At 46.6% G+C, this 15,501-nt stretch overlaps 1 protein-coding gene across 2 annotated transcripts in view; it reads right to left on the bottom strand.

Annotated features, from left to right (window-relative positions):
* Positions 1–11,751: 11,751 nt before the first annotated feature.
* Positions 11,752–15,501, bottom strand: part of LOC121273991 (DNA-binding death effector domain-containing protein 2-like) — a 39,128-nt gene continuing 35,378 nt past the window's right edge. For both annotated transcript variants that reach the window (XM_041181121.1, XM_041181123.1), the window contains one exon: positions 11,752–15,038. In XM_041181121.1, the coding sequence (XP_041037055.1) occupies positions 14,674–15,038 (365 nt within the window). In that variant the 3' untranslated portion in view covers positions 11,752–14,673. The remainder of the gene's footprint in view (positions 15,039–15,501) is intronic.

Consider the following 15,501-nt stretch of genomic DNA (forward strand, 5'->3'; position numbering starts at 1 on the left):
AGGTTAGTCTTGTATCCACTGGAATTTAGAAGAGTAAGAGGCAACTTGACTGAAACATATAAGATCCTGAGGCGTCTTGACAGGCTGGATGTGGAGAGGATGTTTCCTCTTGAGGGAGAATCTAGAACGAGGGGGGTCACTGTTTAAAAATAAGGGGCCGCTGGTTTAAAACAGAGATAAGGAGAAACTTTTTCTCTCAGAGGGTTGTGAGTCTGTGGAACTCTCTCCCTCAGAAGGCAGCGGAGGTGGGGGGGTCACTGAATATTTTTAAGGTAGAGGTAGGAAGATTCTAAAACAAAAAGAGAAAATGCTGGAAAAACTCAGCAGGTCTAACGGCAGCTGTGGAGAGAGAAAAAAACAGAGTTAACGTTTCAGGTCCATATGATTCTTCTTCAGAGCTACAGAGAAGTAAAAATGTAATGAACATCTGTTTCGGGGGAGCGGAGCAGGTGCAGCTGGATAGAAGGCCAGCGATAGGTGGAGGCAAAGGAGAGATTGACAGAGATGTCACGGACAAAGGGACAAAGTTCTCAAACTTGTTTTTCCCTCCAAGCATTCAAAGCCAGATGGATGCAGGTCATGAATATTTTAAGTTTTGTCACACTGACTTGTGTCATCAAGAAGATAGAGAAAATGTCCTCAACCATACCTCTTAACTGTCCTCTAATAGTGGATAGGGCTAAAGGAGGTGCTGATAGTGGCATTAAGGTAAGAAAGCGGAATGTGATAATAGCAGGACGAGGGTAAGCGCTCTGGAACGAACAACATGAAGCAGTGACAGACGGCTGATAGCTTCTTGTTAGGTTAGGGAATCAAAGGTTATTGGGGGTAGATGAGAATGTGGAACTTGAAACACAGACAGGTCAGCCCTGATCTTATTGACTGATGGGGCAGGTTCAAGGGGCTGAATGGCAGCCTCCTCCTCCTATTTTGTATGTTCATATGTTCTTCCGTAAGGCAGAGGTAAATAGATTCTTAATAAACCAGGGGGTGAGGGGTTATCAGGGGGAGGTGGGAGATTACAGTCAGACCAGCCATGATCTTACTGAAAGGTACAGCAGGCTTGAGGGACCGAATGGCCTACTCCTGCTCCTAATTCGCATATTCATATCACAACAGAGACTGCGCTTCAGTGGCTATAAAGCGCATTGAGACACCTGGCGGTCATGAAAGGAGGGTTTTCTCTTTATTCTTTGCAAATCTGCTGCTCACTGTCTGGTGCCCAGGGACACCTGGTGAGGGGGGGGAGGGAACAGGCTCTGGGGTGAGCCCCTAATTGGGAAAGGGTTGGGGGGGGTGGTGGTGGTCGCTGAGGCAGATGCCCCCTCCCCTTCGGCCTGAGGTCCGAGCAGACTAACCCACTGGGCCGTCCGTCTGATCCCTGACCTCCTCCTGCCAGTCTCAAGATTGAGACAGGGGTGGGGAGTGGCCCTTACGCGGGCACTTAGGGGCCTCGATTGGGGTGCAGGCGAATGGGGTGCCATAGGCCTCGCCCACTACCCCCTCTCCACCCGTCCTGCCACTGCCCCCCCCCAGCTGTAAAAGCCCTGCCAGGTGACGGGCCGGAGGGTAAGCATTGTGAAGGACACCCAGGGAATTATACACAATTACCCCACCCCCTGACCCCCACCTGCAAACTCACCGGGGGTGGGGGGGAAACATCAATCGCTGCATAATCACTCTTTAATGGTTCTCAACCCCGGCCAAACTGATTCTACCTTTGACCCCACAAGACCATTCTCTCTTCCAGGGAAGTATTTACTTCAATCGGAACCGACACTCTTCTCCTTTTTTATAACCTCCCTGCACTCCCCCGAGCACCTTGTACCCAGGATTAAGTATCCAACCCTCCCCTTTTGTGACCCAGCTTCCAGTTCTTGCTCCAACACTGGACACAGCTCCCAAACATGCCAAGCGACACACCCTGTCCCCTCCCATCCTTCCGAATCGAATTCGATCGAGTATAACCCTCAGTCCCCTTCTCCCTCACACCTTCAGCCAGCTCCCCCTGAAATGCACCTACCCTTGTTCACCAAAAAGATTCCCTGCGTAAAGACAAAAGTAAAACATTATGGATGCTGCAGATCTGAAATAAAAAACAGAAAGTGCTGGAAGAACTCAGCAGGTCCGGCAGCGTCTGTGGCGAGAAGAACAGAATTAACGTTTTGTGTCTGGTACACCTTACAGCCTTCTGGACTCAACATGGAGGTCAACAAATTCAGTCCATGAACTCTGTCCTCCATTTTGTCTTTCCTTCCCCTGCAACCAGGCCATATCTTCTTCTCAAGTTTTGGTTTCAGACAGTGCTGGCCTTTATTCTGCTGCTTTGCTTTCAGACACAGCTTTTTATAAATTCATTCACAGGATGTGAGCGTCGCTGGCTGGGCCCAGCATTTATTGCCCATCCCTAATTGCCCCTTGAGAAGGTGGGGGTGAGCTGCCTTCTTGAACCGCTGCAGTCCCTGTGGTGTAGGTACACCCACAGTGCTGTTAGGGAGGGAGTTCCAGGATTTTGTCCGTGTGGTGTAGGTACACCCACAGTGCTGTTAGGGAGGGAGTTCCAGGATTTTGTCCATGTGGTGTAGGTACACCCACAGTGCTGTTAGGGAGGGAGTTCCAGGATTTTGTCCGTGTGGTGTAGGTACACCCACTGTGCTGTTAGGGAGGGAGTTCCAGGATTTTGTCCGTGTGGTGTAGGTACACCCACAGTGCTGTTAGGGAGGGAGTTCCAGGATTTTGTCCGTGTGGTGTAGGTACACCCACAGCGCTGTTAGGGAGGGAGTTCCAGGATTTTGTCCGTGTGGTGTAGGTACACCCACAGTGCTGTTAGGGAGGGAGTTCCAGGATTTTGTCCGGGTGGTGTAGGTACACCCACAGTGCTGTTAGGGAGGGAGTTCCAGGATTTTGTCCGTGTGGTGTAGGTACACCCACAGTGCTGTTAGGGAGGGAGTTCCAGGATTTTGACCCAGCGACAGTGAGGGAACAGCCGATATATTTCCAAATCAGGATGGTGAGTGACTTGGAGGGGAAATTCCAGGTGGTGGTGTTCCCCATGTGTCTGCTGCCCTTGTCCTTCTAGATGGTAGTGGTCGTGGGTTTGGAAGGTGCTGTCTAAGGAGCCTTGGTGAGTTCCTGCAATGTATCTTGTAGATGGTACACACACTGCTGCTACTGTGCGTCGGTGGTGGAGGGAGTGAATGTTTGTGGATGGAGTGCCAATCGAGCGGAGCTGCTTTGTCCTGGATGGTGTTGAGCTTCTTGAGAGTTGTGGGAGCTGCACTCGTCCAGGTAAGTGGGCAGTATTCCATCACACTCCTGACTTGTGCCTTGTAGATGGTGGACAGGCTTTGGGGAGGTAAGTTACTCGCTGCAGGATTCCCAGCCTCTGACCTGCTCTTGTAGCCACAATATTTATATGACTAGTCCAGTCCAGTTTTTGGCTAATGGCAACCCCCAGGATGTTGATAGTGGGGGATTCAGTAATGGTAATGCCATTGAATGTCAAGAGGCGATGGTTAGATTCTCTCTTGCTGGAGATGGTCATTTCCTGACACTTGTGTGGTGTGAATGTTACTCGCCACTTGTCAGCCCAAGCCTGGATATTGTCCAGGTCTTGCTGCATTTGGACATGGGCTGCTTCAGTATCTGAGGAGTCGCGAATGGTGCTGAACATTGTGCAATCATCAGTGAACATCCCCACTTCTGTCCTTATGATGAAAGGAAGGTCATTGATGAAGCAGCTGAAGATGGTTGGGCCGAGGACACTACCCTGAGGAACTCCTGCAGTGATGTCCTGGAGCTGAGTTGACTGACCTCCAACATCCACAACCATCTTCCTTTGTGCTAGGTATGACCCCAACCAGCGGAGAGTTTTCCCTCTGATTCCCATTGACTCCAGTTTTGCTGGGGTTCCTTGATACCACACTCGGTCAAATGCTGCCTTGATGTCAAGGGCAGTCACTCTCACCTCACCTCAGGAGTTCAGCTCTTTTGTCCATGTTTGAACCAAGGCTGCAATGAGGTCAGGGGCTGAATGCTAACCATTATCCTCTTATTAACACATTCTGCTATTTTGCTTTCAGAAGGCACTGACTTTTATTCTGCTATTAACACCTACTCTGGACAAATGAACAAAGAACAAAGAAAAGTACAGCACAGGAACAGGCCCTTCGGCCCTCCAAGCCTGCGCTGATCATATTGCCCGTCAACTTAAACATTTTGTACTTCCGGGTTCCGTATCCCTCTATTCCCATCCTATTCATGTATTTGTCAAGCTGCCTCTTAAACACCACTATCGTACCTGCTTCCACCACCTCCTCTGGCAGCGAATTCCAGATACTCACTAACCTCTGTGTAAAAAACTAGCCCCACACATCTCCTCTATAGTTTTCTCCTCTCACCTTAAATCTAAGTCCCCTAGTAATTGAGTCTTCCACCCTGGGAAAAAGCTTCTGACTATCTGCTCTGTCCAGGCCACTCATAATTTTGTAACTTCTATCAAGTCGCTCCTCAATCTCCATCGCTCTAGTGAGAACAATCCGAGTTTCTCCAACCTCTCCTCATAGCTAATAACCTCCAGACCAGGCAGCATCCTGGTAAACCTCCTCTGCACCCTCTCCAATACCTCCATATCCTTCTGGTAATGTGGCGACCAGAATTGCACGCAATATTCCAAGTGTGGCCTAACCAAGGTTCTATACAGCTGCAGCATGACTTCCCAGCTTTTATACTCAATACCCCTGCCGATGAAGACAAGCATGCCATATGCCTTCCTGACTACCTTATCCACCTGCGTTGCCACTTTCAATGACCTGTGGACCTGTACACCCAGATCCCTCTGCCCATCGATGCACTTAAGGGTTCTGCCATTTACTGTATAATTCCTGCCTGTATTAGATGCTTTGTTCCTTTACTACTACCATTCTCCCTCCCTTTGCCTTTTGTTCCAAGGCATCTTTGTCAATTAATCTCGCCCCCCCCCCCACACCCCCACCCCCTTTCTAACCTATCCTGATGTTCCCGCTTTTCTTCATCTCCACCCCACCCCCACCATTTTATTCAGCAGCATAAAAACCACCACACTCGTGCCTCTCCTCTGTCCCGACGAAGAATCACATTGGAGTCGAAACATTAGCTCTTTCTCCCTGCATAAAGATCTTTGCTTTGGTTTTAGCATTCCACAGGGATCAGCTTTTAATGAAAAGGAATTCAGAGTGCTGAGTGCAGTAGAGACATTGAGTGAAGGATTGGAAATTGGGAAGGTACACCAGGGCCTCGATGCTAGTCCCATATCTGTGCCATCACCATAAACCACCGACCTCACCCAGTTTCACCCCCTAGCTTAGCTCCTCCGCTGTGGAAGCCCTCACTCCTGCCTTTGACATTTCCTAAGTCAGTAATTCTTCCAGGCTCCTGACTCGCCCCTTCCCCCACTCGAATAGAAACACGGGTAGCTCATTATAAACTTTCCCCTTATCCAAACTTACACCAAATGCCATTTAACCTCTAGCCCCGGATTCTCACAGAAATCTCATGCTCCAGTTAAGCACCACCTTCATTTTAAAATTCTCATCCTTGATTTCAAATCCCTCCATGGCCTCACCCCCTCCCTATCTCTGTAACCTCCTCCAGCCCCTACACCCCTCCTTATCTCTGTAAACTCCTCCAGCCCCTACACCCCTCCCTATCTCTGTAAACTCCTCCAGACCCTACAACCCTCCCTATCTCTGTAACCTCTTCCAGCCCCTCCACCCCTCCCTATCTCTGCAACCTCCTCCAGCCTGTACAACCCTCCCCATCTCTGTAACCTCCTCCAACCCCTACAACCCTCCCTATCTCTGTGACCTCCTCCAGCCCCTACAACCTTCCCTATCTCTGTAACCTCCTCCAGCCCCTACACCCCTCCTTATCTCTGTAACCTCCTCCAGCCCCTACAACCCTCCCTATCTCTGTAACCTCCTCCAACCCCTACAACCCTCCCTATCCCTGTAACCTCCTCCAGCCCCTACACCCCTCCCTATCTCTGTAACCTCCTCCAGCCCCTACAACCTTCCCTATCTCTGTAACCTCCTCCAACCCCTACAACTCTTCCTATCTCTGTAACCTCCTCCAGCCCCTACACCCCTCCCTATCTCTGTAACCTCCTCCAGCCCCTACAACCCTCGCTATCTCTGTAACCTCCTCCAGCCCCTACAACCCTCCCTATCTCTGTAACCTCCTCCAGCCCCTACAACCCTCCCTATCTCTGTCACCTCCTCCAGCCCCTACAACCCTCCCTATCTCTGTAACCTCCTCCAGCACCGACAACCCTCCCTATCTCTGTAACCTCCTCCAGCCCCTACACCCCTCCCTATCTCTGTAACCTCCTCCAACCCCTACACCCCTCCCTATCTCTGTAACCTCCTCCAACCCCTACAAACCTCCCTATCTCTGTAACCTCCTCCAGCCCCAACACCCCTCCCTATCTCTGTAACCTCTTCCAGCCCCTACAACCCTCCCTATCTCTGTCACCTCCTCCAGACCCTACAACCCTCCCTATCTCTGTAACCTCCTCCAGCCCCTACAACCCTCCCTATCTCTGTAACCTCCTCCAACCCCTACACCCCTCCCTATCTCTGTAACCTCCTCCAACCCCTACACCCCTCCCTATCTCTGTAACCTCCTCCAACCCCTACAAACCTCCCTATCTCTGTAACCTCCTCCAGCCCCAACACCCCTCCCTATCTCTGTAACCTCCTCCAGTCCCTACAACCCACCGAGATCTCTGTGATCTACCGACTCCAGCCTCTTCAGCCGTCCAGATTTTAATTGCTTCACCACTGGCTGTCTTGTTTTCAGTTGCCTTGGCCCTAAACTCTGGAAATCCCTCCCTACACTTTTCTGCCTCTCTAACTCTGTTTCCTCCTCATTATTCTCCTTGAAATATACCTCTTGGGCCAAAGCTCTATTTAGATATTCACCTGCATTCCTACAGCCTCCATGGCTATGGGCCAAGCGCTAGGAAATAGGATTAGTGTAGTCAGATCTCTGTTGACTGGCACGGACACGATGGGCCGAATGGCTTCCTTCAGTGCTGTGAATGAGTCAGTGAGTCTAAGCACTCGGTCACCCTAGTCGGGGTGTCTTGCTGCAACTGTACAAGACACTGGTGAGACCACACCTAGACTGCCTGGTCAGTCAAATATCTGTCAAACTCAGCCTTGGGCCTGTTCAGTAAGAACACAAGAAATAGGAGCAGGAGTAGCCATTAAGCCCATCCAGCCTGCTGCCCCATTCAATACGACCCTGTCTGATCCTGGGCATCAACTCCACTTTCCCGCCCCCTCCCCATATCCCTTAATTCCCCGAGAGACTAAAAATCTGTCTGTCCCGGCCTTAAATGTCTTCAACGATGGAGCATCCACAACCCCCTGGGGTGGAGAATCCCAAAGATTCACCGCCCTCTGAGTGAAGAAATTCCTCCTCAGCTCAGTCCGAGATGATCGGCCCCTCACCCTGAGACTGTGCCCCCCGTGTTTTAGATTCTCTGACCAAAGGAAACAATCTCTCAGTGTCGACCCTGTCAAACCCCCTTCCCCATCTCGTGTGTCAATGAGACATTTGATCCCTCATGGCAGACTGGTACAGAAGGTAAATTCGCACGGGATCAGAGGTGAGCTGGCAGGATGGATACAGAATTGGCTTGGTCATAGAGGACAGAGGGTAGCAGTGGAAGGGTGCTTTTCTGAATGGAGAGCTGTGACTAATGGAGTTCCACAGGGATCAGTGCTGGGACCTTTGCTGTTTGTAGTATACATAAATGATTTGGAGGAAAATGTAACTGGGCTAATTAGTAAGTTTGCAGACGACACTAAGGTTGAAGGAGTTGCAGATAGTGAAGAGGATTGTCAAAGGATACAACGGGATAGAGATCGGTTGGAGACTTGGGTGGAGAAATGGCAGATGGAGTTTAATCCAGACAAAGGCGAGGTGATGCATTTTGGAAGGTCTAATACAGGCAGGAATTACACAATAAATGGCAGAACCCTTAAGTGCATTGACGGGCAGAGAGATCTGGGTGTACAGGTCCACAGGTCATTGAAAGTGGCAACACAGTTGGATAACGTAGTCAGGAAGGCATATGGCATGCTTGCCTTCATTGGCAGGGGTATTGAGTATAAAAGCTGGGAAGTCATGCTGTAGCTGTATAGAACCTTGGTTAGGCCACACTTGGAATATTGCGTGCAATTCTGGTCACCACATTACCAGAAGGATATGGAGGCATTGGAGAGGGTGCAGAGGAGGTTTACCAGGATGCTGCCTGGTCTGGAGGTTATTAGCTATGAGGGGAGGTTGGAGAAACTCGGATTGTTCTCACTAGAGTGACAGAGATTGAGAGGTGACTTGATAGAAGTTTACAAAATTTTGTTGGACAGAGTAGATAGTCAGAAGCTTTTTTCCCAGGGTGGAAGAGTCGATTACTAGGGGACATAGATTTAAGGTGAGAGGAGAAAACTATAGAGGAGATGTGCAGGGCAAGTTTTTTACGCAGAGTGTAGTGAGTGTCTGGAATTCACTGCCAAAGGAGGTGGTGGAAGCAGGTACGATAGTGGTGTTTAAGAGGCAGCTTGACAAATACATGAATAGGATGGGAATAGAGGGATACGGAACCCGGAAGTGCAAAATGTTTAAGTTGACGGGCAATATGATCGGCGCAGGCTTGGAGGGCCGAAGGGCATGTTCCTGTGCTGTACTTTTCTTTGTTCTTTGTTCTATAGCTATGCAGAGCTTCACCACCTGAATTGTGTCAAACCAAATGTGAAGCAAATAGAATTTCCATTTTATGATGTAGCTTCTATGAAAAAGTAATGGCCAAGCTTGAATTTTCAGAAATAACCATCTCAGACATTGGTACTGTGTTTACTAGCACTGAATTTCAAAGATTTGTGAGTCTAAATGGTATCACCAAAGATGGCACCATATTATCCATCACCCAACAAATAAGCTGAGAGAGCATAGCTGAGATTTAAAAAAATTATCAGGACTATTGGAGAATAAAGTTTTACGTTTCCTGTTTCACTGTAGAACATCCCACACTGCTACACGTTCAACACCTTCAGAGCTCTTTTGAAGTGACGTCTTCGAATGAGATTAAGCTTGGTACTTCCAAATTTGGAGGGGAAGGTGGTGAAAAGTCAGGGGAATCAAGAAGTGACTCACACTCTGCATAATCGTGGGTGAGAATTTACTGTTGGTGAAGCAGTGTGCATACGAAACTTTGTTGGTGGACTGAGTTGGTTACCTGGTGTAAGTTTCTGTGACCTGCCCCTTGTCGTACCATGTAGAAGTGGAGGGCCGGATCACCCACAAACACGTGCATCATTTGAGAAGGGAGATACCCCAACAAGCCAATGTTCCACCTGTAACCAATATAGAAACTGTGGTCCCTGTTGAAATTGTTCAACAAAGGATAAACACAACAGATGTTTCTGTCAGAATACACTGAACTGCCTGCACCTAAAGAGGTATCTGATGTTGCTGCAGCTCCAGGTAACGTGGATCCTGTGGGAGATTTGAAAGCCGTAGAGATTCAATCTTCCACACTGATCAGGAAACCATCAAGAGACTGAACTTATAATTACATGACCATGTATAAATTTGTAGTGTCATGAAGATAGATGTTCTTGTAAATACAACTGGTGCAAAAAATTTAAAGGGAGAATTATAGTGATTGTAACTTTAAGACTTACTGTGTTGTATAGTATCACATGACAGTATGAACAAATCAGCTCTAAGCACTGGGAACCTTAGAGTGGGAGTTCTTCTAGTTGTGGAGCTTGATGGAAGCATGCAACTGCTGCTGCAGCCTGTAAATAAAGTTTGATGTTTCTCATGAGAAGCCTGCCTGGAAAATCAAGACCATAAGAGAGCACAAGACAAAAAGCTTCAACAAAAAATGTTTCTTTTTTCAACAATACTGTAATAGCAAACAGCTATTTATATCCAAATTTGCCAATGACACAAAGGTATTCACAGAATCACAGTGCAGAAGAGGCCCTTCGGCCCATTGAGTCTGCACTGTATTGTAAGCAATGCAGGTGTAAGTATAACAGTGCAAAGAGAGATTGATCAAATGAATGAGCAGAATCATGGCAAATGAGGTCATTTGCTTTGGACTTAAAAAAGATGGAAAAGCTAGGAGGTCCAAAAAGACTTGTTCATAAAATTTTGGTGACCTATGCACCTGGAGATACAAGTACAGAGAGTCATCAAAAGGCTAATTCAAGTTTGGCCTTTATTTCTAGCAGAACAGAATACAAAGGGGTAGGGATCATGCTTCAGCTACATAGAGCCCCGTTCATTCAACACCTGGAGTACTGAGAGCAGCTCTGGGCACTACAGCTTAGGAAAGATTGGTCTTGGAGGGAGTAACATGCAAAGTTAGTTACCAAGGGTTAAATTACAAGGAACAATTACACAATCTTAGGTTGTAAGCATTGGAATCTAAAAGGTTAAGGGGTTATTTGATATAAGATTTAAGATATTACAGGAACGAGATTGAGTAGCTTGAGAGAAGCTATTTCCACTTGTTGGGAGAGTCTAGGAATAGGGTACATAGTTTAAAAATTAGAGCCAGGCCTATGAGTGAAATTAGAAAATGCTTCTATGGATAAGGTGGTTTTGCGGCACACTGAGTTGTGGCCCGGCCTCAGCCAGAAGCTCTGGGTTTAAGTCCCACCCCACGATGTGATAGCCAAGGAAGGTGCATCTGAAATGTGGCCAAACACATTCAATACTGTAACAACCTGCAAATCCTTCCAACACATGCCGATGACAGGTGGTAAGGGAGGGATTCCTGGCTAGCCATGTGATGGAAAGAACATCGGAGTCTCTAACATCGCTATCCACTCCCCCAGATTACAACCTGCATGTAAAAAGTTCATGTTGCCACCGTCAGTGAGCGAGCTGTAACACACCACCACAACACACACAATGTGGTAGAAGCTTGGAATTCTCTTCTGCAAACAGCAATGGATGCCCGGTCAATTGTTCAATGTGATTTTTAAAACTGAGAGGATAGTTTTGTCAAAGGTATTAAAAGGATTACAGGGAAGCACGTGGAGCTAGCTCTACAAAGACCTAATTGAACAGCAGAACAAGTTCAGAGAGCTAAATGGCCCTATCCTGCTCCTACATAGACACAAAGGACTGCAAGCTAAGCTAAACCTATAAAACACCATGTCACCCTGCTTGGAGTAGTGTGTCCAATTCTGGACACAAGACTTTTGGGCCATGGAAGCTTTGGTGGGAATATGGAAGAAACATAGTGGAATGGTACCAAATGAGCAATAGTTAAGTGGACAGATTGGAAAGGTGGAGTTGTTTAAATACATGAAATATTTTGAAACTGCTTCCTTGGAGGAGGGTGCAGATTTAAGATGATCAGAAGAACCACGAGGAAACGCACGAGAAAAAACTTCCCTGATGCAACGAGTGGTTAAGATTTGGAATGCACTGCCTGATAGGGTAGTGGATATAGATAAGCTTCAAGTATTTATTTGATAAAAAGTTGCAGGTATATGGGCAAAGAGCAGGGGAGTAGGTCTAACCGGATTGCAGACTTGGTGGGCCCAACAGCCCATCCTTGCTGAACTACTCCCTGATTTCTGCTACAGTCAAGGGGGATTTTATTTACTCATCTCTCCTGTTTTGAAATGTTGTGGTGTCCTGCAGAACAGACACAAGTTTCTCCAAGAAAACACTGCAGCAAGCATTTTGTGAAAATCTTTATTGAACACATGCTTTACAAAAATGTGCCTCAAAACGTCTGATGAGGGTACAGCCCTCACTGAAAATCTTCCAATCTAGAGATGATACCCAAATCACCAAAAAAACATTTTACATGTATGTTCAAGCTACACCATCTTCCAACAGATATACAGAAGTGTTAGCTATACACAGAGGTTTACAAGAAAATTAAGATTCACCTTAAATCACCGGCCAAAAAGTGGGGGAGTGGGGTGAACCCCTCAAAGTATATGGTCATTTCCAAGTTGGCTGAAGGCAGTTTCCTAGGGACCTAGGTAGATACCTGGTGCTAAAGGGTCACATGGCCAGAGTAGTGTGCAATAATGAGACACATCACTATCAGCCATGTACAAGTCCCACATGCATCTAACCTGCACGTACAAATGGTGACAGCAGGGTCTCAGCCAGCTCAACAGAGAATCTTTGGGCCTCTTATTCAGTTTCTCTTAACTGTTGAGAGTTTACATCACTCCATGATTCTCTGCGGCGTGGCACCTGAATTGCTGTCTCAAATGTCTGTTTATTCACAGCAAGCACCCAAGGTCGCTTTTGCACATTGTTTGTTGACTTTCTTCTCAGCCCTTACACTGCCCCCAAAAAGATTCGAAGCAGAAGTCATTAACTTTCAGAAACCAACATTACACCCTTAACCCCTTTTCTAAACCTCCTAAAAAGGTTAGCAGTTTATTTACAACACCAATATTCTAATTTCATTAAACTTTTTTTTTCCTTTGTGTAACTAATTCTTCAGCTGCAAGGTGGAATGGAGAATGTCTCTTCCATTTTGTGAGCAGGTAGAGGAAGAGGCACACGTCTCAAACTCTTCATTAACAAATCGGGGTGTTCCAATTCAGCTAGTTTTCTTGTCCAATTATCAAGCTGGGGCAACTCATTTACCTGGGTAAAAATTGGATATCACTGTACCTGAAGCCAGCAGTTAGATATTTAAATGTCATAGCCCATATTCCAGTGGCAGGATCATTCTGGTCAGGTCCCTCCATCTTTTCTTTATGAAGTCTCTGCCTCTGTTGAGAGGATGTCCAGTGGTACATGTTGGTCATGTTCTTCGGCCAAGTCTATAGGACGTCAAGATCCTAACAAGTCACCCTAGTAGCTTCCCCACAATCCTTGAATAAGAGTTCAGTTTGGTGGGGTTTTTGCAGAAGTCCAATCTTCCTGTCCTTCTGGGATGGAAGAATTTCTCTCCAACAGCAGTATGCATTTTCTCACATTCAGCTGATGACACAATCACACTCAACTGGACTCAAGTTTTAAAAATATTTAATTGCCTGCAAAAAGCATCATCGCCATTGACCATCTGACAAGTTGACATCTACAGGCCCAGAAAGAGTGCACTGGGAGGACACATACAGCACAAGAGAGTAAAGAGGCAGGATAGGAACTGCATGGGGGAGAGACGAATGAACACAAGAGACTTAGAGGACAGAGGTGCCGGTGCAAATATAGGATCGTTGCACTCCCAACCCCCTTAAACCCAATAACTGCAGCACCACTTCCAACATTAAGCACAACTACCAATGCTTTTCAAGTTCCAAAACCAGGACAAATATACAGGTCTACACATTGCACCTGTCTCTCTTCCCTGCCCACCACCCCAATTTTTAAAATATATTTAATCCCAATGAACTGAAATTGTTTGTATTAATCAAAGACTGTCTGGGAAGGGGTCATAAGCTCTTGCTTTCAGACTGACTATCTAGTGCTCAAAATTTTGGGCACTTGATTCAATACAGCACTGCACTTTGAACAAGAGGTAATTTCTCTTCTCTTCACCCCTCAAAAGCACTGCACACAAGATTGGATACAGCTCAGCACTTCCTATATGGCCCCAGCAATGGGCCATATAATAGCAGTGCATTAGAATTAAAATTTTCATCTCCTACAACTACCCCTCATGCTTGGAGCCTGGATGCACCATCAATCCAAATTGAGTTTTTTTATGCAGAGGATTGAAAGCTGGTTTAATATGGCACAAAACCCCTGTTTAGAATCCCTATTCCAGCTCTGTGGTCTGATGATTAAAAGGCGCTGAACCACACAGGTCACAACGTCTTAGGGTTTTGATCTACGCTAAATCAACTAACTTAGCCAATTCAGCAGTTCAGGTTGCACAAGTTTCTATTTACCAGCTTTATCCAAATGATTTCTGCTGAAGGCAGGGAGAAGAGTGGGAAGGACTGAAAAAAATAAATGGACACAATAATGACTTTTCACTCATCAGAAATGGAAACAAACGTTGACTGGCATGAGAGCTGGAGGACTAGAAATTAAGAATTCTGAAATACACGGAAGCTGCCAGCCCCAAGCCAATATCTGCAGCTTTCAATTTACCTCATATGGTGTTAGATCCATTTTAAAAGAACAGGAATTGCTGACCATGTGATCGGGAATTACGTTGAGATGCTCTTGCAGCAGGTAAGCTGGCTTCATGCTCTTGGCATCTGCAATTAAAACCAGAGAGCCACTTTTCTCATAGATCTTAACCCACCAGAGGTGCAGCCCTGTGTACTCAATCAAGCAGGAGTGTAAAGAAAGAATTGTACGGAGTTTAATCAGAAAAGCCAGTCCTAGGTCAAACTCTACACTTGCTACCTCATTTGCACAAAATATTGTTGCAATAAACCATGCAGAAGTCACCTTTACAAAGAACTGCCAATGCTGATTGAATGTTGGTATTTGCACTGATGCAGGAGCACCAAGATCGGCACACGTCACAAGCTCCTGATCCAGAACTACAGGGAGGGAACTGAATAAAAGAGAGGTTGTAATAACGGGCTAATTACTTCTCTTTATTTTACTTCATATAAAGAAGTTAATTAGCTTAACAGTTAATATAGTCAATTATCTCAGTTCCAGCTAAATCTTTCATGGAGAAATATTCTGAAGCAGGACCCTTCGACCCTTTTCATAATCATCCTCGTCTACATTGACAAGCAGTTGTATTGCCTCTTGCCCCACAGCTTGCTTCAGAGAGTCTGTTATAAATACACCTTTTAGCGCCTCCAGCAGTGAACCATTGATGTAGTCATTCCAGAAAGCATCCAGGTAGGAGAGCTCGGAGAATTTAATGTCACAGATGATGGATCCCAAGTCCCGGCTTTTCAGGATGGTGTTTGCCTGCCCAAAGAGGTCAAAACATCGATCCAGTGGGTCCTGTTTCACAGAGACTACGTTCCCTCGGAGCACGGTATTCTGATCAGAATATACAGCTCGCACGCGTAGCCTTATGTCTGCATTAGGAAAGAAAACACCAAATGTTCTGTGTTAGTGCTCTAGCCACGGACGCTTCAATTTTCAGTAACTGATAATGAATGCGTTTGCTGAAAGGACCCAATCATCAGGAACACTTTGCTGCCAGAAACAAATGGGCAAGTCCTGCAATGAGCAGAAAGGATAAACTCTTAAGGGGGCAAGGTTGGGAACGACCACTCAGAAAGGAGGAAGCACGGTCTAGATTCTTTGACAATGTCACATTTCAGCTAGCCCTTCATATACTGAACACACAGTTCCTGGTGACTGTATCCTTTCAACTGTGATTCGCAAGATGGCAACTCTACCCAACCCCACCCCAGCCCCCTCCCCAACCAAAGTAAATCAGATTGTCATGCAATGAGCAGAGCCAGCTGTTGTTTACACTAACACCCTTTCAATGCCTACAACAAACCTGCAGTTAAGCGCCAAAACATAAGGTTC

Source organism: Carcharodon carcharias (assembly GCF_017639515.1).
Source record: "Carcharodon carcharias isolate sCarCar2 chromosome 29 unlocalized genomic scaffold, sCarCar2.pri SUPER_29_unloc_1, whole genome shotgun sequence".
In the NCBI taxonomy this organism is placed as follows: Eukaryota; Metazoa; Chordata; class Chondrichthyes; order Lamniformes; family Lamnidae; genus Carcharodon; species Carcharodon carcharias.